The sequence below is a fragment of the Falco naumanni genome, chromosome 9 (assembly GCF_017639655.2).
Source record: "Falco naumanni isolate bFalNau1 chromosome 9, bFalNau1.pat, whole genome shotgun sequence".
Classification (NCBI taxonomy): domain Eukaryota; kingdom Metazoa; phylum Chordata; class Aves; order Falconiformes; family Falconidae; genus Falco; species Falco naumanni.
Genome location: NC_054062.1, coordinates 16,254,704 through 16,281,168, shown reverse-complemented (window position 1 = coordinate 16,281,168; position 26,465 = coordinate 16,254,704). Strand labels below are relative to the sequence as shown.

At 36.9% G+C, this 26,465-nt stretch overlaps 1 protein-coding gene across 4 annotated transcripts; it reads right to left on the bottom strand.

Annotated features, from left to right (window-relative positions):
- Positions 1-1,490: 1,490 nt before the first annotated feature.
- FAM204A (family with sequence similarity 204 member A) lies at positions 1,491-20,295 on the bottom strand. Of its 4 annotated transcripts, none has more exons than XM_040606236.1 (8): positions 20,254-20,295; positions 19,290-19,577; positions 18,203-18,293; positions 17,655-17,688; positions 16,971-17,073; positions 15,200-15,289; positions 4,327-4,433; positions 1,491-3,973 (listed from the first exon to the last, which is right to left on the bottom strand). In XM_040606236.1, the coding sequence occupies exons 2-8, from the start codon at positions 19,566-19,568 to the stop codon at positions 3,922-3,924; spliced, it is 756 nt and encodes a 251-aa protein (XP_040462170.1). In that variant the 5' UTR covers positions 19,569-19,577; positions 20,254-20,295; the 3' UTR covers positions 1,491-3,921. The 4 variants fall into 4 exon arrangements, with proteins under 4 accessions (XP_040462170.1, XP_040462169.1, XP_040462171.1 ...); XM_040606235.1 differs by having other exon boundaries at positions 19,290-19,635; positions 20,254-20,272; XM_040606237.1 differs by having other exon boundaries at positions 16,971-17,070; positions 19,290-19,635; positions 20,254-20,272.
- Positions 20,296-26,465: the final 6,170 nt, after the last annotated feature.

Below are 26,465 nucleotides of genomic sequence, written 5' to 3'. Positions count from 1 at the left end.
CAAGCGATTCTATTTGCTACCAGCTTGCATTTGCCCTCACGTAAGTTGCTCAGCCTTTGTATTCCTCTTTTTAGCCATCCCATTCTTGAAGTAAAAAACATACCCTATTATTAATATATTCAATACTTTTTAAAATGCTCTGAGCTCGCACTAGAGGTACATTATAAATACATGTATATCTAAATTACCAACATTAAAAAATTAATAGGAAAAATTCTTATTTGTGGATTAACTACATATGATCCAATGCCAAATAAAAATCTACTCTGGTTTTGCTGAGGTCATTTAGTGCTGTACAATTCTCATGAAGTAAATATTTTTGAAAGTGGGGAATGCTCTGAGATTAAGCAATACATTACATTTTTTGATCAAATGCCAGAAGCCATAGGTGAATAGGAAACAGACATCAGTAATTACAGTTCGTACTTCAGCGATTTCAAACCCCCTTGCTTCAATGAGCAAGTATTAACTGGACAGACACTCCTTCACAAATTAGAGGTTGCAAAGGCTTATTACACACCGTATTTATCTTTGAAACTTGTCCAACAGAATTAAACTAAAAAATAATGATACAGATTATGGTTGCAGGCAAAAAACTATTAAAACTAACAACTATATATATGTTTTTATCTGTCAAACTGTCCCTGCAGCCACTCTTTGGTTTAAGAGCTCAGGAATGCATTATTAAGAAATACTAGTAATTGTATTAGTATACCGTTGTCAGATTTCAAACTGGTTGTATTTTACGATAAAAGCTATCCTAAAAGATAAACAATTTACTTCTTGATTGTGTACGCCTTAGAACGCAATAAAATTGCAAGAATATGAGTCTGGAGTATCCCCAGATGGGAGAAGAAATAAAAAGTATGACAACCACGTGAGCGAGAAGCATACAGTGAGTGTCTACGGTGCTTAGTGAAACAGGGAGCAGAGCCATTAACTTGACATTAACCAAGTCTATTGTAAAACCAAAACCAATCTAGCCACCTCACTGTGTTATAGCCCCTGAGCAACAAACTTAGTTATGAGGCCTTACTGGCAAAGCCTGGCACGTAACAGAGCTACCTTTGATCAGGCCAGGTGGCTCAAAATATAACCCTAATTCAAAGAACAAATGATAATTGTGAGATGACATTCCCCTTTTCAAAGTTAGTTTTTTCTCTGGAGAGCTGCATTTGGGAAGCTATGAGATTTTTCCTCAGATGGCTTAAGACTATTCCAGATATCCAAGATTATCATGATTATATTTGGAAGAACTATGGAATTGTAGTGGAGAAAAAAATGGGGCAAAACTAGTATGTGCACTTAAGCTTTTCAAGGCTTCTGAGGGGTAGGAAGGAGCTTAGGCAAAGCTGCCTTTTAACTTTTGCCCAATTCCAGATATCATCAAATGAGTTCCTAATAAATATCTGGCTTCACAACAGATTTGTAATGAAATTAATAATTTAAGTACATTCCTCTAGATACACAATTTCAGTCAGAAGAGAAGATAGTACAAACTTTTTATTTGCTAAAAGAATTATTATTACATCTCAAATTTAGTTCATTGTAAAAGTTTTTATATTTAAGCTGATTAAAAAGGTTTCAGTTAACTGAAAGCAGCATTTGGATTGTTCTGTTAAAAACAAAGAAAAGTGAAATCTCAGAACAGTTTTACTTAGTTGGCCAAAATTCACAGCACAGAGCAAAACTACAAAAAAAGCGTCAGGAATGCAAGACATCTTAGAATCAGAGAAGCAATTTAGGTGATGTTTATTAAAGGTACAGTTACACAATAAATAAATGAATGCATATTTAGATGAACTCTATAAAGCTGTGTTAGGCTTTGGTATTTTCACTGTTAATCAGGATTTTTTTTTTAACACTGTATAGCTTTATCAATTAACCAATATTCTAAGCAAATACTTTAGATAGATCAAAATACTTGAAATTTGATAATTTTTAAATTCATCACACAAGTAACCCAATGCAAATATTCTGCATACTTCCTAAATAGTTACCTTATTAATGGCCTAACATAAAACTAATTATAGTCATTTGAAATGAAAGATACTACAGGTGGCCGGTATGCACTGCTGTGACAGTGTGGCAAGTTCTCAAATAGCTGGGTTTTGACAATTTGGATTTCTTTTAGAGCACATTCTCCTATCAAACAGCACTGATCCTTATAATTAGATCAAGATCTTTGACTACTACACACTGTTACTATTTAAAGCAGCTATTACAAGAAAACAGAGCATTTCTTTAATATGTTACTTCTAAACGTTTAAGGGAATACTGCTGATGTTTTCAGCACAATTAACAGCATCATTCTGCTTTTCAGTACATAACAAGCAGAAACATCAACTGTATCCAACACTTATCTGCCAGGTACATGAAAAAATAACAGACACTCTGGATACTGTCTAAGTTTTGGACAGAAACATTTAGAAATGAGAAAAATCTTGATGAAGGTACATGGTGTAATTTGTTTGTTTACATAAGTAAACATGCAATTTACCTTTATAATCACTTTACTCAGAGGTATCACTTGCTTTCTTCAACACCAAAGTTTCTAAAGCTAATGTAGTTTGTAAGCCATAGCGTGAGATTTATGATGTTATATTGCAGAAACCTGTTTAGCCCCTGATTTACAATCCTGGCAATTGTATTCAACTCTGTCATCATAACTAATTACAGCTAACTGCAGATTACCATATTGCAAACTCTCATCTTTATGAAAGAAATATGATGTTCTGCTAAAAAAAGAAAAAGAATCAAACAACCTGAGGGCTAATGAACAAAAATGCACTATTCCATGTTGGACTGCAAACCTAAACTCTTCGAATTAGTGCTGTAAAACTTCAAATTGCTATTTGTTGGCAAGTTGTTTTAGCCTCAAGTACTTACATAGTAAATCACCATTACGCTAATACCATACCTTTGGCCTGAAACATATTAATCTTGGTTAACAATAACTGACATTTACATTACCAATTCAATTCAGGCATTGTGGTGACTAAACATATATGCAAGAGCTTCAGGGAGAAAAGTTATTAGTTCTGAATGTGTTCTTACTTTTCACTGAGAACAATTCTGAAGAAACATTATCATCAATTCCTGTGATAAGATTATACCATAAACATTAAAATCCTAATTGATCCGTAAAACATCTGACTTGGAGTGAAATCTGCATTTGTTTCCTGGGTGCTGCTAACTGCACAACACTATCTATTTCAGCTATTTTTCAAGATACATTATTTCAATACTTTATCTGTTCTAAGAAACTGGGACTTTTAAAACTTTAGTTCTTGAGAAGGAAAGGAATGGGAATTTTAGGTTTTCTGAAGAACATGGCACCAGGACATGAGCAACAGTACCAGATTCTTCCAGGAGAGGGAGGATGGACTTTTTCCAGCCAGTGTTTTCCTGTTTATATTTATTAAGCTCATAAATAATAAAGGCTTAAAACAAATAAGGTGGTTTTGCTTTTCTTTATTGAGTGCCCCCCCAAAACCTTCAAGCTATCAGAAAAATAGTACTTACTGCATTAAGTCTGTACAACCTCAGCAGGAAAACTTATCCCTCCCCTTATACTCACATATTGTAACTGCAGTGCAGCACAGAACACATTTGGACCAAGTATTTTATTCCAACTTTATAGACAGTTCTCCACCAGATTCCAAATGCATTCTGCAATGCATTATCTTAGGTTTTCATATTTGGAGGGAAAATACTGTATTTAACATAATATTGATACTTAGACAGCATTTTTGCTACATTAAAAGAGAGTGCCAAAACAAGATAGTGTGGTTTAACAGCATTAAGAGAAACACAAGGAATTTGATGCATTGGTTTTTGGTTTGGGGGTTGTATTTAGACTTCAGAAGTCACCCACAAAGATTCTTCAAGTAAAAACAGGTATATGACTGGAAAAATGGATTACATGTATCCCATGTTGCTTTTTGTTTCCCATCTTTTCTTAGCTTCAAATCTGAAATAGAGCACAATATCCATTAGGAATCACAAGCATGTGTGTATAGTATTCAACCATACTATTCTTAATAACAACAAAAATAAAATATTATTAATACTGTAATGAGGACATTAAGGCAAGTGTAGCCATATAACCAATACATTAATTCTGGTAAAGCCTCTGTACTTAAGCCTGATACACTGTTAAAAAAAACCAAACAAACAACAAAAAAACCAAAACCCAACCAGGTTAAACTAAACAAGATTAGTGCACGCCTATTTCAACTAAGAAAACATTTAACTGAGATTGTATTGTACATACTTAGTGCCAATGAAACCACAAATGTTTAATTCCATACTCAAATGACTTACCCCCAAGCAAGCTTCTTTTTCTTTTGAGCTTCTTGGGCAGCCTCTGCTTCTTGCTTGGCTTTTACAAAGTTGCGGCAAGCAGCAGCTTTGGCAATTTTCACACCAAGCTAAGACATAAAAAGGAAAAAAGGAAAACTGAATAGATGCAAAAGGCTCATATGAAATTTAAGCCTCACAAATTACTTGGTCTGATATTGTTTCTCAGAAGTCAATATAAAAGTATCTTTCAAACATTAGGCTGATTCTGTACTACTACATTGGATGAGCAAGGATGTCTCCTGAGAGAAGACAAAGGAGTAGGATCCTGGGGCAAGCAATCCTTTTCATCAAATCCTTCATTGTCAAGAACAAAAGAAAATGGCAGTAGCCCACTATTTTTTTTTTTTAACTAAATATATAGACAGATATACACACATACAGAGTCTCCGTTATTAAGACCAGCTTGTGATCTCAGCTGTGCTAACACAATAGTATCAGGTCTCACCAATATGAAAACCACCAAAAAGACAGTTTTATGCAGGAAGAACTGCTACTACCACACACTTCCCAGTAGTACCAGCAGTCATGTTTTGATTAGTCTGTCCAGAAAGTAAATGAAGCAGTGTCCTTAGAGTCCAAGTGGCATTTAGTCTTCGCATTACTAGTGTTTAGATTACTGTGCGATTATATGCACACTTTTCAAATAAGGTCATAATAGGCTGTAGGTGAATACTTTCATAAACTTACACTGTGAGAAATAAGCTTACTTTAGTGAATGTCAAGGGGCATAAAAAAAAGATAGAAGAAGGTACTGTGAACTATGACCAGATTATTTTCCTTAATCAGCACTTATAACTTGTCCAGTGCAGTTACATTTTGTGACTGCTGTTATGACTTGACATTATCTCCAACTAAAATATGAATTTCGGAAGAGTTTAGCCTCAAAAGTTATTGCTTTTCTCCACAAACAAGCAATTAATTTAGCCAAAACTGCTATAAACTGTGATGTGGATAAACAAGTTTTCTTCCAAAACCTGCTGTAGTTAGCTAACATGTTTCTGACTAGCTATTCTAAGTTTCCTCAAAATGTCATGAGAGCATCAAACAAGAGAGGCACGGGAGACTCAAATGAAAGAACACTCCTTAAGAATTTGGTTAAAGATCCATTATGAATGATAATATATTTCAATTATCTCTGGCATCTAAGAAGGCAACTCTTATTTATTCACAGACATTTTATTCAGGTAAGATAAGAGAGAACTCAAGAACGCATCTTCAGGTGCAGGTACACTGCCCCATCTTCTACAATTCTATTATCAAACACCTACTCCGTAGGTAGGTTGATACTCTGGTTATTTTGTTAACAAAACAGCATCACTACAAGCCATTTACCTTATGGCCCTTTCAAGGTTCAAATATTAAGAAAATAGCCTTTCTGCAGAAGGCTTTGAGAGTCTACATACATCTAGGCAGTAAGCATGTCAGTTTGTGCTTTGTCTGACAGTCTGAAAACTAGCAACACAAAGGTTTAAGAGGTAAGGATAGTATTTTAAAATGAAAATAACACAAAATAAAGCTAAACAGGGTTTTAATCTACTATCTGCACATGTTATAAAGTCACACATATACACCTATGGAATTATCTTAATGCACAAAATAATTCATGTGACCAGACATTTCAAAACTTTAATATTATCAGCGACATAATTTTCCCATGAACATGTTTATATAAACAGCTGTTCAATGCCAACACCCCAACTGCCAAATCTCAAGTCAAAGAGTGAAACATAGCATTCTCTTATTTGCATTGTCACTTAATATTTAAGGGCAGCTATTAACTTCAATATACTTGCAGCATAAAAACGCTCAAGAAAACACGGCTAAAATATGCAAAAAATGTTTACTTGTTAATTGAAACAGGACTAATTATTAGCTTAACTAGAGCAATCTGATGGCTGAAGTCTATCAGCAGAACTATGCCTTTATTTTTAACTGTATTTTACCTCCTAACATACTTGAAAATTAACTCCTATGTGATGAATAACAGCATCTCCTTAAAAGATATTCTAATGCCAATTGAAAAGTATACACAAGTGAGGTCTACACAAGTGCTGCAGAAAAATCTTCTGATCTGTATTTCTTGGAAGACAGAATGAGTTCTTCTATCATTGAAAATTATGGAAAATATGGGATAATAAGATCCTCTGTAGTGTATGTGGAAGGAGAAACATTTTTGCAGCGTTAATGTTATCATTTCTAGGCTAGAGTCAAATTTTCAAGACATCAAAACAAATGTCGCATATAAACACATACAAACATTTTAAATGTCTTCTGCTCCTGCCCACACCCAGATGCGCATCTTCACTCTTCCCACGTCCCCGAAAAAGCTTGGTCAATGCGTTTTACATTAAAAAAACCCACAAACAACAAATCAAACATTTCAGGTCATCAGATAACTCAATAAAATACAATCTTAGAAGTAGTAAGAAAGCATGAATAAAAATATATACAACAATTTCTTGTGTAGTCGAAGTATCAGCATTTTCCATATAGAACATCCAATATTTTGCTGCATTTTAATTAAGGTGTCTAAACATTATCACAAAGAACTGCAAATTGGTCAGAGCACGCAGTAAGGAAAATTAAGCTCTAAAGGCTTTTTATCACCATATTTCAGGAACCAAGGGTGTAAAATGTTCTAATTTGGGATATATTAAAAGCCATAAAAGGTCTTTCAAAAAGATTAATGGTACTTTGCTTGGATTTAAGATAAGGGCTTTAGCTGGTTGGAAAAGCAGGGCCCTGGCTAGACCCTTGAGGCATTCATCTTTACAGCCACTTGGAAGATTTGTAAAAGCGTCTGCATAACCTCAAGCAAACGCACTGCGACATTTTTTTTTTTAAAATTCCTTTCAATTTTACAGGTTTAAAGTGTGTAAATCATATTGGGTAGCAAAGATGATATTATGGTTCATCCTTGTAACAATATATATAGATTCAAGACAAACTTAAAAAACAAGTTAGTTTCTACAGAGCAAAGACCCTTCCATCTTGAAGTTGACCAATAATCACATCAAATATCTTACTCTAGATATTTAATGTAGCATAAATGAAAATTTTCTACTCATTTGAAATTGTTACCTTGTAACAAATTTCTGAAGCATTCCTCCTTTTTGAACAGTTTCAAGGCATTTATTTAAAAATACCAATTATCATACTTCAACTTTTTATGGAATAACAGGTCTCTGAAAAATATTTATGCCATTCTCTTTTGTTCTTTAATTAAATGAAAACAGATGTTTTCTGAAGTAAAGCAGAACCATTACTGGAGTACTTAAAGTGTTAAGGTCTTTAATTTTTATATCAGTTTGGTCTACAATTCCTGATTGTCTTTACTCAAGCTCAACATTAATGTCAAGCAAGTTACCTAGGAGACGAAAGAGATCAAAGAGACAAAAAACCCTCAAATGTCTGATTAATCAAGCCTGCAAACAGCTTATTTCTTTTAGCCTGCATGCAAGTATGAAAATGAGATTCTGGGAGCCGTACATTGTGCAGATTTGTTCATTCTTATCAGAACAAAGCCAGCGGCAGCTTATTTCATGGATCATTGGCACTGTCATCAGTGCTACACAGAACGGGTGACAGCTCCTCATTTTGAGGCTTGAACAAAATTAGCAAAAAGTCGGCACAAATTAGCCTCTCATCTTTTTAGTAATATGACATTATTCATTTACTTTTTATCCAATTTTTAATTTTTTCCTTGTCAGCTATCCCTTTCTAGTGTTTCTTGCACAGCATCATAAAGCACTTTTAAAACAAGCAAAGAAATAGTTGAAGTTGAAACAGCATGTAAAGTTCAGGCAGAAGAGTAAACATTTTTATTAAGTTGCAACAGAATCTACTGTAACTTCCAGAAAACTTCCTTGAAAATCAAGACCTTTAACATTAAATACCACAAAGCAAAGACTTGTCATTAAGATAGAGCTGTGCAATGTAAATGCTGAACAATACAAGTAATGAGACAGATTCAAGAACAGCTCCAGAAATATTTAGGTATGGTATAGAAAATGCAAAACCTACAGAAGCTCTAACAAAGTATCTATATTCAAACAGGTCCTGAAATACCCCATGATCATACCAGGGAAGCCAAACAGCCTTTTAATACAGTGTTACAGTTTCTCATCAAATATGAATCTACTTATTTCAGGCTTGCCTTTAGCAATGATTTTCTCCTTTTATGTTATGGAATGTTATCCATTGCTGACGTATATAAAATATATAAAGCAAACAAGAATACAGAGTGGATTTTGCAGTGAAAATTGTCCCCTTTCAATGATGTGCTCAACTTTCACTGTAAAACACTCTGTAATACCTTTGTTGTATTTCTATGCTGTGTATTACAACATCAAATTATATTTGGATGACATGTAATGGAGCAAGGACAGAAAACTGTTCTAATATTAAGCTCTTTGCTAGATTTAAACATTTAAATGCAAGTAACTTCTTCCATTCATGAGAAAACAGCATTAAAAAATTAACTATAAGCTGTTAGATGCTTTACACAGCCTCCTTATAAGAAAGGCAGTTTTAAAAAAAGAACTGTAGTACTGTTTTCAGCAATTTCTTTATCTCTGTTCTTCTAAGTAAGAAAGCTTATTAACAAGCTTTGAACTTAAAATCACATTTACAATAATGTGCCATCAACAGTTTTATAAGCTAATTAGAAAAAAAAGATTAATTAATGACTGGCTGCTAATAAAATGGCAATCATGAAGAAAGAAACCAAGGGTGCTAAGCTTCAACTACCACCAATTAAGAGCTAATTACAAACAAATTATATATGTGTTTTGCTGTGGGCTTTAATTTACTAAAATGGTTTTAATTAAAAGAGAAAACATGCTGATTAATTGAACTGCAGAAAAAATCTACAGTATAAACTGTGCTTTGTCTGTCTCTTTAATTAGACTTGTAACATCTGAAATCTTTTTTTAAGGTTTGTTAAGAAAAAGATATACATAATTAAGGGAGCATAAGAATGTAATTCTAGGTGATAACCCTGCCATGTTCCAAAGGTTAAAAGAAAACAACCTCCATGAAGAGAGATATTTGGAAGCACCTCTCCCAAGTGTTAGAAAGAAAATCCTTCAGAGATAAAAAAGGAAGGGTTTCCCGCCCGCCCGCCCGCCCCCGCCCCCCCCCCCCCAGGTCCTTCAACAGGCAAGACTTCCAAGTTAATTGGTGCTTGGTTACATTCCATATAAAATTGCATCAATCTCTTCAGGTACCTAAAAGCAGTATGATGAATTGTGAATGTTGCACAGAATTCTGAAATTTTATTTTGCTTTACCAACACAGGCACATCAAGCAGTATAACCTGTCCATCTGAAACAGTAATGTGTGGTTGACCTCACCATCTATCATATCCTACCCAGATTTTCAAATAGAAAACAACTTCCAGAACAGCTCCCAACAGCTATGACATACTACCTTGTTCACGTTCTTCCCATTCTAAATTATATGACTAGAAGTTACTTACAGACAACAGACACTAATTTGATCATAAGTGGTCAAAACTGATACAACAAGTTTTCAAGACAATAGAAGGACTGATCTTGCTGTAACATAAGAATGATACTCCAGTGAAGAGCCAATTAATTTTGTCAATTACAATGTAGATCTTTCATTTAAGCTTGATTCCAATACCATAGATTCCCTATAAATCGCAGCTTTTTAAAAAAAAAAATCTTTCACCAAAATGCCAGAAGCCACTAAGCTAAGCACTTAGGAACAGTGCTGTCAGAAAGTCTGCTTTATTTAGAGACTGACAACTACTCCAGTAATTTAGCACATAAAATTACAAAATATTTTAAAAGTTCCTTTTGACAGGTAAGTCTAATACGGTCAAGATTATTTTATCATGTTCAAGTTACAGCCCTCAGGCTAATATGCTCTTAGACAATGTGGCACCTACCTACCAGGCAGTTAACACAAAAAACCACAAGCAAATGCAAAGTTTGAGGTTTAGCCAGATTAGTTCTCAGAATATTAGAGCTATAATAAATCTCCATTCTGCTTCTTGAGACACCACGCAATGAATTGAATACAAAAGCACTATGAAAAATTCTTTCTCTAGGGTAAAAAAAACCTTGGAAAATATTTCCAGGTTTATATATTAGGAGTAGGGTGGTAAATGTAAAATTCCTAATTTAAACCAAATCATTTTAAAACAAGTATCACTGCAAATTGAAACTCATTTACAGCAAAGTGGAATTACCAGTTACCTCCATATAGCATCCTTACTCAAAAGGATAAACACCTCCAACTGCTGTGGCTGTGCATAGTCTAATTTACCAACATTTACTCTTCAAAAAAATCTAGGCAGATTCTCACACAGAGTAAGAACAATTAAAACACATTCCAAGATCTTATTCCAAAAAGTTTTTCAAAAGCATTACAAAGCTGACATAATTCCAAGTGTCTATTCCCAGCTACATATCCAAGTACCTGCTACCATTAAATCTCAACTACCCTACTTAGAGCACCACCAAGAAAACCATGTTATTGCAGCCCAGCTAAGCATCCACATAAACATCACTCTTTTGACAACCTTCATTCCAAACAGTTCAAAGTCTGTGAGGTAACTCCTACAGCACTTCTATTGGTGTCTCTCAAGTTAAACATGTAATCACTAAATGCAGTGTTCAAACAATAGATTTAGGTATGCCATTCTACATTTGAAAAGCAGAACTTTAAAACATGAAGGTCTCTGCTGAAATCCCTGCAAGGTTCTAACAAAGACAGCAACTGCATTACAGTAATAAACCTTAACTGTGCATATTATACCACGCATACTGCAATGCATTTAATACTAATAGCAGTATGCTGTAGGTATTAGAGAAATAATTCAATCTAACAGTTTGTTTAAAAATGCACAGTGAATTACAGCAATGTGACCCACCTGCCTTATGTTGATGCTCAACACTGACTTATTAAAAAGGAGTGCTGATCTCAGATACTGTAACTGTGTCACAGCACGCGATGCTCAAGCTAGACTAGACTGGGGCCTAGAAGCAGCCTACCTAAAGCAGCAGTTACTGATGGCCTTAAATTATGCAGTACAATATAATGAGACATGCCCATATTCTTTCAGGAAGAACTCCACACAAATATAACATAATGCAATCAAGAATTTCAGGATCAATAAAACTTGGTGAAGCACAACACCCCACAAGAGAACATGCTGTGGGGATGGCCAAGGACGCTACAAGTTAGAAATCTGTTACCTTGATAACTCCCAAACTAACTGCAACCACTACCCTAGTCCAAACACTAGGATGAGAACAGCAGACAACGGATAGTATTTGGTACTGAGGTTTGCAACGAAATTAGACTGAATGTCATCACCCTAAGTACAATTTATATTTTTTTAACAAAAATGCAACTGCCAATAAAAAAAAGGGGTAACGCATTTTTAGCTAGTCTCAAAAGCTATATATGAATCCACACATGCAGCATTTGTAAATACCTTATTTGTGAGGCCGTGTATCAGAGTTTAACTTCTCTCAGTCTAATAGTTTTGTTTTAAAATCAACATTTCCGCACATTTGTCAAAGCAGAAGGCGGTGACAAATAATATATTGCCCAAAGCCTCTTACAGCCCTACAATAACATCTTCCTTAAAGGACCTGCAACAAGTACCACATGGAAACCAAAAGACCCAAAACCTTGAAGTAGTAGCATTTCACTTTTTAGGATGTGTATTTCAGTGATCCCCTCACAGCTGCTAGATTATGCATATTGCCCAAGTCATAACTGATTTTAAAGAAATCTGATTTTTAAAAATACCTTTTTCTCACTGTGTCATAATGATAACATAGCGACAGCATCATTTTGGCATTCCTTTGCTTTTTAGGACATGTTTTTACTGCCTATTCTCATCATCTGTTTATTTTTGGCTTCATTTCTCTAAATACTGAAGCTGCCCTATCAGTTTCACAGGCTTATAAATGTTATACATCAAAAATTAGTTTCACTTATTAAGGCAGGAAACGGCTTTAAGAACTCTGGGATCTGTGCCTCAAAGCAAAAGCTTTATCAGCAGGTTCCAGTCACTGCTTCTTGCAAAAGAAAATGGTGCCGATTAAAACCCCATACACCTGATTTCAAAAAGAACACCTACCCACTGAACATTTTTCACACAGCTGCAAGGGGGGCTGTATCCTAAACAGAAGGTAGCCATTTCTCATATACTCCCTGTCCCCCAACCCTTCAACATTGCTGAAGAAAAATGAAAACTATACATAAAAAGATGAAGTTGAGATAAAAGAACAATAATTCATCCACTTCTCTAGACTTCAGCAGTGGTGTACTTCAATACGGTCATAGTAAATAGTTCCATGCCTGACTTGCTCTCAGTGTTGTGTTGCATTTGGAAGGCAGAGGGATACAAACGGCCATACTTCAAAAAAATCAATTCACTTGTTAGAAATATTATATAAAATGAGTTTTAAAAGGGACATTTCTTTAAACTGCAAAAAGAAGGAAAGGAGTGATTGAGTCAGTACTACACAATATAAAAGCAGTATTTTATTAATAGTACTTATATACAAAACAATTGGTTTTTGAATCAAGCCCTCCCATAATCAAATCCTTTTCTATAGCTCTTCACTGAATCAAAATATGTCACTGTTAGAATGACTTCCTTAGACAAAAAGATTCAGAAAAAAACCCCACAGCTTCTTAAGAGTCACAAAGAAAAATGAATCTTGCAGTGGGTAATGCAGCACATCTTTACACCAGTAAAGAACCCCAGCGAATTCACATGGATTCTGCTTCAACAGAACTCCTCATGAGATCAAGTCAGAGTCATTTGAGTTTTCCTTCTTTCAACATACTATTTATTCAGATAAAGCCCACTTAACCAAAACCAAGTCAAGGCTGTGAATACTAATAATGTTTCAAGCATTTTGTTTTCAGAATTACAACATGCTAATATTTGAAAGTCAACAATTTGGAGCTAATGTTCCACAAATAATAATACATTGCTGTAGCACCTGGGATATGCTAGATGTTGTACAATCCCATGGCTACCAAAATCAGATAACAGTTTATCATAAATATTACAAAACCTTAAAACTTTACATTAATTTGTTTTTATAGTCAAACAATTTCCACTAGAACCTCAGTATGTTTTATTGATTATGATACTCTAACCACTTTAGAGTAGATGGGATAATGACATTTGTTAAGGAGAACAGCAAGCATTTTTCATGTTGTACACACGAAAGCTAATATAACAGTATCACAGTGATAAGCTGGCCAGACTTAAAGGGAACATTATAACACATTCCTATCGCTGTCAATAGCCATCTTTGCAGGTGGAAATTTTGTCATCATAGGTAAAAAGGCAGGCAAGAGTCATTAGAAACCATCCTGACTGACTAAACATAGGAGTTTAATGAAGACACACTGAGGAAGAGTTAGTTTTACCTAACTTCAGAGAACCTTAAGAACTGTACTTTCCCATTCAAGAGCCATTTGTTTTTAAAGCCATCACAATACCGTATTGTATTGCAGGAAACTAATTTAAATTTGAAACTGTACATTAAAGCTTAGCTTAAAACTCTGTACTTAAACATATTAAATATTTGTATGAAAATGAGAAGTATTTGGAATTTGTTTTCCCTTTCTTAATCCTTTTCTAATACCTTTGAGTTTTGCTAGTATAACAGTGGACATAAAATTTCCATTACCTCCATGAAGATGGAAGAATATGCAACATAGAGGAATGGAAGCAAAAATTATAAAATTAACTCCTAATATAAATGCAGAATATATATTTTAAATTACATAAATCAGCTTAATTATAGCTTCTCCACTTACCTCAAATAGTACTTAGCTATTTTTTCTATTACCTGGCTTCAAAACTAACCCAACTATCTTGCCTTAATTTTCTTCTTTTGCATTTTCTCCCCTGCCCACAAAAATTGGTGGGCACAACAGCCTGCATGGATTTCAATTAAGTACTTCAGCTACTACCACCTACCATACATGCACCAATTTACTTCTTATATAAAACTGCAATCACCACAGGTATCCAACAGATTCCTCATCAGTGTAAGTATTCTCTCAGTAATACAGACAAATTTAAAGGGTCCAATTTTTGTAGCAAAAAACAGCATAGCCTTCATAAAATTATTCAGATACACCAACTAACAAGACATCTTGAACAAAAAAAGGTGTTTCCATCACCTGGATTTTTTTTTTAATATGCATTTATCTACTAAAAAATTATGACAAGGAGTAAAAATTATCCTTCTAGTAACATCATTCTAAGGCTACAGTAATATGTTTGACATCCATCTATTCTTCAGAATTCTTCCAGCATCGACTCCTGATCACATGAGTACACAAGAAAAAACCCCACCGCTGCACAAGTTTGGGTGTATCTGTCCTTAGTTTGGCATGTCTTGCTCTAGGCTTGCTATACCTCTTAGTCTCTTCAGGCTTCCCAAGCTTATTGGGAAGGGAACGCAAAGAAAAACTGGAGGCAAAGGAAACTAACAGGAAGGAAACATCCTACTCCAGTTTTCTTGGCTTGCAACATGCAGACAAATCAAAAGCTCAATACAGGTGACTAGTTAGTGACTCCTGTGACTTGTGGATGGCACCAAGGCTTTACAGCAAGCTTACTTGGGATTGTTCAGGGCTGTATTTTCAATTCTTATACATAGATAGCTACAGCTGTCCAAGGATTACCAGATCAGCAGCAAAATCCTTCAATCACTGACAGAAATCTGCTTAGGAAACAAGAAAGATGCCCCAAACAACCTCCAATGCTGTTTTTAGTTACCACAGCTTTCCTCAGAGCTTCTGTTAATAGCCCACTTACCTCACGAGTGGCTAATCTATCGCTCAGCTCCTCGGCCTTATCAATGTCACCTTCAGCCACAGACTTCTCTATGCTAAGTTCAAGGCCAGACTAGAAAAAGAAAAGCAAATATGTTTAGGACAAAAAGAACTAACGCTTAAATGGAGCATCTCCTTCCTGAAAATATTTCATAAACTCTTTAAGACACTGCATAAAACTGTAATTTCTATGTAACACAAATCACTTTGTCTATGTATTGTAATGGACAGTACAATTAAGAATTCACTGAAAAACTGTCTGAGCACAAATCATTGCATTAGTTCCACCTTACGTGCAGGATAATACTGTAGGTTAAAAAAAATTACATGGACTAGTTTATGCCTGTCACAATAAAATTCCATCTGAGAATCTGGCTTATCACTTCCATCCCTGGAGCTTTCTAAACAAAATGTGAAATATGTGTGTCAGGTAACAAAGAATGGCAATTACCACTGTATCGTTACAGTTCTAAGATCTTATCTTTATCCAAAAACTGAGTTCTGGCATGGTGCCACTCCACTGTGCTAATAAATTAAAAATTCTAGCAGTCCTATGGAAACAATGAAAAAGCTTCAGAATTTAACCTCTGAAAATAAGAAAATAGCCTTTATGATCAATGTAACAGCTTGCTTAAAGACAACATTCACAAATAATGTAAAAATAAAAGGTAAATATTTACTAGAAATTATAGTTGGAAACTTCTGATGGAATACAGAAAGATAGCATAGCAGTGGGCACAGACTTCAGAATTTCACAAAAAAGTCGCACTCTCATAATAAAAGACAATTTACAGCCTCACTGGTTTTAAATACTAGTGATGCTAAAGAAAACACATTTGACAGTTTCATAACACATATACTTTTTAAAAAGATAAAAGCAAAAAAGCAAACAATTCCTGAGAAATTGTGATCTACAGGTACTTGAGTTATTCCAGTGGAAGTTGAAAAAAACGCACAGCTGGAAGTTGCAGCAATAGCAAATTCTTTTAGATGTCTTTTCTGAAATGAATGAGACATACGTTCCACTAGTGCACTCTAACACTTTGGGCCTCATTCCAGATCTATCCTGAGCAGTTTAATGACAACTAAATAGTATCAAAAGAACTCAGAAGCAGAGAGTGTCCCCTGACTTGCATGCAGAAACTTACTTTAGGCAAATGAAAAATACAAAATTTATGACAAAGCTAACTGAACATTTGATGTCATACAACTTATGCACGTCTTTACTAGAACTACAGAACACACAGTGCTACAAGGAACTCGCAATATAATAAGCTTAACTTGTCCATCATATTGCATCAGTTATTTCAAATATGACTAGCTACACAGTAATATTTACAAATAGAACGTGTTATAAATCCAGCACACTGTAGTACAGTAGGTTTGGCCCTCTAATCCCTGTAGCCTCTGGTGTCAACTAAAGGGTTTACATGACACATTTTGGAGTTAAAACAATTTAAAAAAAAACAAAAGAAAAAAATTCAAACACCACATACTAAGTGTTCTGTCTCATGACAATAAAAAACAAAACCAGACACAAAACAAGCACATACAATGTCTGAAAAGAAAGCAAAGCAACCTTTCAATCCAAGTAAGATTCATGCGATACCTAAATGGAAATTCATTAAAAATGTGCACAAAATTATCCTTCCTCAGAGTGACTTGTCATTTACTCACTTTCCAACAGTTTCAGTCTTATTCCTATCTCAGTTAAGGCTGAGTTCTTTTACAGCCAAGTACAAGCTGACAGTCACCTTTTGTGGAGCCCTGCTATCCACAGGTGATTCAAATCTATCATTGATTCCAAAGTACTGTGTAAGTTCTTTCCACTTGTCTTCATTTACCAACTGTTGACTACTAAAAACAAATAACAAGTCATTAATATAACCAGATCCCTTTTCACAACTTGTAATATTTTTTTTAAATGTTGAAAAGAATTCTTCCGTTTGGTAGACATGCTCTTTTCACCCATTCAGTTTTTAATGGAAGTGAAATTAATCATTCCTTTCCCTCCAAGTGTAATTCCACAATCTTGAAAGCAAGCTTATAGAATCACAGAATCATTTAGGTTGGAAAAAGACCTTTAAGATCAAGTCCAAATGTAAACCTAACACTGCCAAGGAGGAAAAAGAGGAGGAGGAGCAGCAGGCTGAACAGGGGATTGTATGCAGTTACATGCAAAACATCATTAGGAATAACATTAAGTCATTTTTAAGTTATGTTAAATAATACCTTTGTGTTTATTTTTAAAATCAACCAATAAACTCCATCAAGTAATCACTAGTATCAAATTCAGCCTGCCCAACAGAGACACTTAACTTCAGCAGATATTTTACATGTTCAAAGCTAGGCTTTGGCCATGCACACGGTCAAGCTTTTTACAAGTTTTGCCTGATACTAAAAACAGACCTCAGATAATCACATTGACCTGGCTATACCTCTTAGTCACTTCATCATTCTTTTTCTGTTTTTCTAGAGGGAGAAAAAAAAAATAAAATCAAACATTACACAGTAATACACTACAACATCCAATGAAACTAACAGAACTGTATCTGGTCACATTTCCTTTGGAAAACTGACACACTAGGATTTTTACCCAATAGTCACGTGGATTTAAACCACTCAACCGTAAGCCTTTTCATACAAAGAAACTCTTACAGTATCTGTGAAGAAGTTTTAACCAGAATACACAAAATGTTTTACCGAATTGCTGAAATACACTTAGCCATTATAAACCAATATTAACTAAGTTCTACCTCCTTTTAAAAAATAGACAATTTACTACTTGAACTTTAAGTAGCAATTTACAACCTAGTCCTACAACATATACAAATGGAAAAATAAAACACAAGATAATAGCTTAAATACATCTACTTAGCATTCAATTCTTGCTAAATAGCCCCCACCAACGAGCAAATCCCACTTCCAGTGTATTTGATACTAATTTCATTTTCAAAAAACAAATTTTGTAATTATATAACAACACCTTTTCTCCGGCGCTTTCTTTTTCGGCCTTTGTTTTCCTGTTTTGCTTGGATTTTCATTTCACGGTTCTTCTCCTGAAGCTCCAGAAATTTCTACAAGATTAAGAAAAGGCAAATCAGTATTTTTTAATTATTTTTTCTTTACATTTTTAAAAAAACTACACAATGTGCTGACAAATCTTGTCCCAATATCTTATTTATCCACAGTGTATCTATTACATTAAAACGTACACATTGAGAACCCCCAACTTTGGTGGTGTTAAACAAGAATTGGCTCTAATCTTTCATCACTTCTGACATTCTGCCCTCCCCAAATCCCAGGACTATTCAAACCTGACAGTTTTTTTACAGGAATTCAGTTACGCTGAATACACACACCTATGCTGATTGTGCACTCCTGGGCCACTCAGTGGATTGCTATTGCCTACCTGGCAGTTTGCAATCCAAGTATTACTGACAGCATAGTCCTTGCACAGCAGGCGCCTACAGGGATAGACGAATGGAGGAGAGTAACTACATTTTGCCAATTCCTATTTTGACTCAAAGCCAAACAGACAGATTGCCCTGTTTATATCTGTTTTTTCCAGTCTTTACATGCAACAGGAAAATCAAGAGGTTATAAGCAACTGAGTCTGAATGTCTGCAATCAACCCCTACAGAAAGCATAAGGGTATGCCTGTACTGCACAGATATGCATCAACAGTACAGCAGCTGATATATTGAGCTGTAAATCCTTACTCATGCAGAAAGCAGTTATGAAGAAGCTCAGAGCCCATACACTACCAAACCCACAAGTCTTTATGCAAAAGCATAGTTACCCAAAAAACTCCCTGCTGTGCTTTCAATCTGCACTAGGAGGAAAAAAAAATAAAATATCTTACATTCACTTCCTACCTAAATTTCTGTTCAACTTGCTTGAAACAATCTAAGGTATATTATGATGACTGCACTTTATCATATTTTATGTCATTTCAGATTTGTATACTGACTATTCATCAAGGAGTTATTTTAAATTTTAAGATTAGCCATTCGACTTTGAATATGTTGCAATTATGCTCCAGACATTTTGAGACCTGTAACAATACCCACATTCCACATATTTAAAGGAACTCCAGAAGGGCATGGTTGAGATTTGTTTTCTCCATCTGTCACTGATATCACAACAGGTTCACTGATGGCATTAGTTTCAAGTCCATTCTCCTGCAATTCAGGAAGCCGAACTCTTTCAACATCTTCATTTGCATCTTCCTTCGAAAGGGAACCCTGGGCTTCGTCTCCATCATCAGAACTTAAGTCAACATCACTTTCATTCAGTCCTGGAGGTAACAGCCCACTCCACATCTTCCAGTTCAAATAAGTCCAAGCCATGTAAAGTCACTGCAAAGACACCAGAGTTACGTGAGCTTCCCCATTCTGACATCAAAACATAATTAGCCTGCAGGAGAGAGAAACAGAAATAACAGCACGCATAATCAGAAATATTTCTGTTTCTCTCCAGAAAATTCGTTATCAGATGCTTTAGACAAGCATGCTATAAAGCTTCTAATACTATGTCAGAGAGAAATTGAGGATTTAAGTACACAGGCTGAAGCTATTAGCTTTTTTTTTTTCTTTCCCCTCCCTTCCCTGTTCTTAAAAGCCTCACCACTCCGCATGTGTTTGCAATTGCTTTCAGCCCCAGGGCGGTATTGCAGCAAACGCGTCCCGTCTCTCCCCACGGGCAGCGGGGGAGCCCGGCCAACCCTCCCACGCCATCGCTTCCCAGGCCGGCCCAGCCGCCTCCGCTCGCCGCCCCCCGCCCGGCGGGCACGGCCGGCCGCGGCGAGCTCCGGGGCGGAGGGAGAGCCCGCCGGGTGAAGGCGCAGGCCGGGGAAGAGCAGGCGGCCCGCTCCCGAAGAAGCGACGCGAGGAGAAACGCCGCTCCAAGCCAGGGCGCGGGCCGCAGACGGCAGCTCTCGTCCCCGCAAGCCGCCAGCGCTACCGGGCAGCCCGCGCACCCCCACGTCCCCGCACCGCAGTCCCGGCACCAGGACTTCCCCTCCGCCGTGTTTACCTGGCCGCCATCTTGGCACCACGGGAACACCCCGCTCGCCGATTGGGCTCTGCCCGGCAGCCAATCAACGGGGGCCTTGCTGCCTTGGGCCCGGCCTCTCTGGTCTCCATGGCAGCTCAGCAGGGTGACGGGCTGGCCGCGCCGCGGGCCGGGGCGGCCTGTGTCGGGGGCGGCCTGTGCCGGGGCGGGGGGGCCAGCCCTGGCCCCGGGGGAAGAGCCGCAGCAGCCTCGGGCAGAGGGGTCCCCCTGGGGGCAGCGGGGGCACGGGGCCCCTCCTGGCAGTGAGGCAGCCGGGCGGGCTCCGGAGGGGTCTGCCGCCCCGAGGTGTGCGAGTGAGACGGGTTTGTCGGTAACGGCAGTGCTCTGGGGGAAACGCGGGTGACGGGGTTTACAACAGTCCTAGTTGCCATAGCGAACTATGGCGTCTATTTCAAAAGTAAACCTTCTAATTTATACAGTGCCTAAGTGTTTATGCTGGGACAGAACGACAAGAGCCAGCAACCTTACACTTTAAGGGTGGAAAAGTCCATTCAAAGTTCCCACTAGTGTCTTGGATTAACGTGGTAAAGAGAAAAACTCAAAAATGCTACTCCCAGGTCTTGCAAGGCTATTCGTTGTGGATTACCTTCCTGCATCAGAGCTCACATTTTCCTTAAACTGCTCCAAGAGTGTGGAAAAGTTCTTGGAAACTCACAGAGTATTCTAAGCCAAATAGCACTGTGCTAGGTGCTTCAAAGGTGAACAGCAAGGATACGCAGGGCATTCAGTAAAGGACTTGCTTATTTGGAAGAATCGCTTACACCTTGTCCCTTCAGCTTTCATAGGTGAGACAGTTAAGGATTTAGGAGTAGCGTCGAATATGATTCAGCAAGTACATCTTGTATGCAAGGAGCAACAGGAAGGAAGGCACAGACAAACTGCAAGAAAAAGAGAAAGGGATAAGGCTGACACCACCTGCACTGAAACGTGTCTGAAAGATGAGAGGAGATGCATTTTTCTGTGACAATTTGGCAGGTTGAAAACTAAATCACAGTATCAAGACTTCTGAGAAAGGAATCAATGACACCAAATCAGGACACAATGCAGTTGTGGACAAACGGTTCAGCTATGAGAGGAATGAGAAAAGGGCAAAAGTTTAAGCGTTATGAAGATGGGTAATAGGGAATATGGCTCTGAGTAGGGATTTCTTGGTGGATCACAGCTTCTGGAATTGGCTGTGCATGCATGGAAGGAAAAAATAAACACCTTTCTCCTAGACATGAAACAGATCTTCAGATTCATTTCCTTTTTATGCCATAATTTTACATCCTCAGATTCATTTCTAAAATCAATTAATTCCGTAAGTAATCACTTTTTCATGAACTACATGTACATTTCACACTCAGCTTGCTAACTAGATTTTCCTCTCATCTGGGAAATCAATTTTTGAGAGATTTATTTTATTTACATTTAATAATTGATTGTATTTGGTATCCAGATAAGTGGTAATTGATAAATGTATTGATTTCGGACATTCATTGACATTTGTTTTATCAAGATGTTAGACTATTAGGCTGCATGATTTTTTCTTGATGTGAGTAAATTTGAGAACACTCTAAAAATTCAAAGATGTGTGACGTCTTTATGACCTGTAAATTTATACATTTGATAAGGATACTTTTTCAGAAGGCAAGTTCAATTTCATGACAAAATTTTTATCCAGACGTGCTCCTTATTTAGTATCCACAAGCCAATTTGTAGCACAAATTGGCACTGGTAGTGCACACAAATGAAGTACTCAAGTGTTCACCAGCATTTCATTTTATAATTACAGATTCATTGTATTTGTAATTCTAAAAGCCAAATTTCAGGATAATCCCCAGTTCTGCAACAAATTCTGACTTCTCACAAGTTCTTCCATGACAAAAAAGGTGGAAAGAGCTCCTCCCTAGCTTTCAGCAATCCAGAAGCATTTGTATTCAAAAGGTCAGTGATTGCTGAAGTTATGAAATAAATTGTTGGCTGCTTCACAGGATTTGCAATTTACTGTTTTTTCATTGAAACTGTGTGTAGAGTCTTTTTATCTGGGAAAAAATGGAAAAGGCAGCACAGCCTTGTGACCAACACTGAAGTCCCTACGTCAGATTTGTGAGGGCTGCTATTGTATCCAAAACTTGATTCAGTGTTGAATCTTCTCATGCCAATTTTTGGTTTCCCATCAAGCAAATATTTAAATCATCTGATTTATTTCCTTTTGGTCAACTGATCTAACTTCCTTTCTCACTTGAATACCTGTCCTGAAGACCTGCCAAACAATGACACTTACAAATGAAACCAGTCATGCCTCCGAGATTCCTGTGGAACATCAAACTAGTGTAACACGATAATTACGGGTTAGAGATTTTTTATGCTATTATTAAAAACTACTTGAACTTTAGAAGGAAGGCCTACTGCAATTAGATGTAAAATCAAGTTTGATTTGAATCTTTCAGGATCTTTATGAATTTTTGGGTTCTAGGTAATTTTCTCTATATCTCTGTTCTCTGCCTTTACCTTCTGCTGTTGGATATTTACAGATACTACTTTGAGTCCCAGTTGTATAGTTTTGTGGCAACAGGAGTATGAGGTTCCTGCTACAGGAATCTCTGTAAAGCAAATTACACAGTCCGCTCAGTAGTTAAAAACAGCAGCTCTGGGGGTTGGTTTTTCTGTATTGTTACTGTAAAGTAACTGAGTATTAGAGTATAGCACTGCAGTATGTCCAGTTCATGCTCTCCTGAAGTAGTCTTAAGCAAGTTTGCATGAGAAGAGGATATCCTGTATTCATGTGGGTAACCAATCCGTGTTATGGTGCTATTTTTAGTCCTGGTACTGTTACGATGTACTTTTCATACCACCACCACATTTGGCAGTGTGCACTGTATCAAGCCTGAACAGAGCATTTTTCCACACCTTTGCTTGTTTTCATGTAGCAGCACTGAAAGGGAGCAGGCTATTAGTGTCTAGCTAAAAAGTACTGCTTATGATCTAAAAACTCAGCGCTGCTTGTGTTCTGTTTGAAACACTCTTTTAATGAGTAACTGTAACAGAAACTGTCACATTTGTCAGATACTAGAAAAGCTAACAGCTGTGTACATGCCAGGTCCCCACAGCAGGTTGTCACACTGGAATTCTCTTCTTCAGACCAGCTAGAGGTTAGATGTTTGGCTTCAGTACACGGTAGAGGCCTGAACTATTTCCTCGGGCATATGCTTGAAGACGTGTTTAGCTAATCAGAAATAATTATGTGCATGCTTATTTCTACAAAATATACACAGTTTCCTAGTACAGAAATGGAAGCTACTACAACATAAATTATGCATTATTAGCAGTTTCTGGGGTTTTAGCAGTAAATGAGGACATCAGAAACTTTTTCATAAGCATGGAAATATGCTACATTTTATCCTTTTGAGACAGTGTTTTGGAAATAAGTCAAAAGTGATCAAGAACTGAATTCTTGTTTAAACATAATAGGAAGGCCTTATTGTATTAGCAGATTACAGTCATTGTGTTAGTATACTGTCTACCTTGTATTCATTTTTGCTAACATAATGAGAAAATTTTCTAGCATGATTATATTTTAATACAATAAAATAGTGTTGGAAAGGAAAATTAATATGATTTTAAAGAGAGATGTAAAGACAATAAAATAACCTGTTTTTTCCTAAACTTTTAATTTGTTGCTAACTTAAAAAATAGTTTGTATTAATCCTTTAAAATAATTAAATTCAAATGAGCATTTAAAGTCAGTTAAAAGGATTACAGAGGGTTTTCTTTTCCACATACTGTGCCATATAAGAACCAAATTAATTCTTGCTAAACAAACATTACAAGAACCATCACAGAGACAATTAATGGAAATCTCCAAAGAACATTATCTAAGACCATACATTAAAGTATATTAGTAAATATTCTATAGTATATGTTGTAAGTAATAATGATGTTTTGTAATTTGAGCTCTCTTTACCTCATTCAAAGTAAGACTTTAATCCAGGCGGGCCCTTGCCTGAGCTCTGATCGAAAGCCCATTTAAGTCAGTGGAAAGATTTTCGTTGGCTTCATTTAGGTTTGAATTAGGCCAAGAGTGTGGAACAGCTAGCACAGAGCTTTTACACTGCGACACAAGTTGGCCACATGTGTGTACAGTTGGTTTATATACCAGAGATTGTCTTCTGCCAATTGATCTAAGTCTCAAGTCCCCTTGTGCTCTCATTCCCATGTTCTCAAGGACACTAAGCAAAAAAAAAAAAAAAAAAAAAAAAAAGAAAAGGAAAGTGATGTAACAACAGATAGTATTCTGAAGAAAAATGGGCTTGAGTGTAATCCCCTGGGTACGGTTGAAAAGCTTTGCTATGTGCTCCCTTCTTAGTCCTCATACTGCTGTGAGCCAAGAAGAGCTCCACAGTTAGTCTGCAGGGCTCTGTCAGGCAGCATCAGAGCAGGCCTACTCAGGTCCTTCTACATTTGCTTGTTTGAGAGCACTACAAAACAATGTAGAATCAAGTCCTGAGCTTTTACTAAGCTTGTCATAATATCATTTACTACATTCTTGTTCCTCTGAGGTTTGCATTTTGCTGAAAATTCTGTCCAGAGAAACAGAAAGAAATGTCAGTGGTTTTAGGCATTAGCAGCACATGCGCAAGTTACTTTATCTACCTTTTTTAGAAAGACATCTTTGCATCTTTAAAGTATTCGCACACAATTACTGTTCAGTGAGGAAGTGAGACCTTTTGTTCAAAATTGCTGCTTTGAAACTTGGAAGATCTGCACTCAGTTATTCTTACCCCAGGCTTCCTGTAAGGAGTGAGCAAGATATTTAAAACTTTAGTACCTCACAGGTAGAAAGAGGTTTCATCATCCTTGTCTATTGCAAGCATAAAATCTGCAGGTTTTGATCCCATTTGGACTGTTCAAGGCATTGACAGACACTGGCAAGAGCTCCACTGGAAAGCTAAAACAGTCAGGCCAGCTTTTAAAGGGTCAGCCTTCCTAGCAGATGTTACCTGTAGAGGAATGAAGCTGGGTTAATTAGCATTGATAATACACAGCTGTGGGCTGGCTTCAGGGGCGGTGGGTTGGCTGGTGTGGATAAGGTGCAGCTGTGGCTGGTTCTGTTAGGTGGTTAAATAGCTCTAAGAGAGAGCAGCTAGTGAGAAGGGATTGGGGGAAGTAGAGGTGTGCTTGTGCTGGATGAGGAAGTGGCAACAGAGGGACTAGCATGAAGAAGCAGCAGCATGAACAGTAGATGGACTTTTGAGGCCTTGTGGTGGGTTGGTGGCTGTGCTGGGGAAAAGTGTGGTAGCTACTTAGTGAGGTTAACTTGGTATGTGATGGTAAAAGGCCTTGTTGCAGCTGGCTAGTTTTGAGAGTGCTGTGACAGTTATCTTCCCCTCAGTTAGGAATATCTGGTCAAATTATTAAACCACCACAGCTTTCAGTCATATATTATGTGGATTGATTCTGATTATGACTGTTGAATGATATAGCAGTTTAGGAACCCATTCAAAAGCAGATCAAATCTTGCTTAGAGTACTGATACTGCATGTGTGGATAGGGAAGAGGGGAGTGAGTACAAACAAGTAGAAAAGTTTTAAATTACCACTGAAGGTGTGTGACACATTTTAAGTATTATGTTGAGCCAAGGATATAATTAACTAATCTTGTGGGCAAGGTCTTCAAAAAAGTGTAGGCATTTAAAGGTGCTGATGATCTGTATTCTTAGAATAAGTTTTTGCAGAAGGCAAAAGCATAATGGAGCTGTTGTAGATGTGCCCATACCATCCTTAACCTACCTGGTTTGGATACCAGCAATGATAGGGCAACAAGGGTATGAAGTTCACATCTTGTTAAAAGTGCCACAGCTTTTATTAAGCTGCTTGGTATGTAGTGGCTGTTGTGCTTGCTGATCTGACACTGTGTTGTTACAACTATGTTTATTATTTTGGTTATAGAACATGATTTGTGGCACCTGCAGCCATATAATTCACTGCAATGTAGACATCACCCCATCTTATGGTATTCACCTAGTATAGGACAGATTTCAGCAATCCAAATACTTCAGTCCCAGTTTTGTTGTAATGAACGCAAAGTCCATGTACTAGATTGGGATCTTGGATAAATTTCCTCTGCTCTGGCAGTAGAAGAGAAACACTCTTCTGTCATATCGCTAAATGAAATATCATCTGACAGGTTTT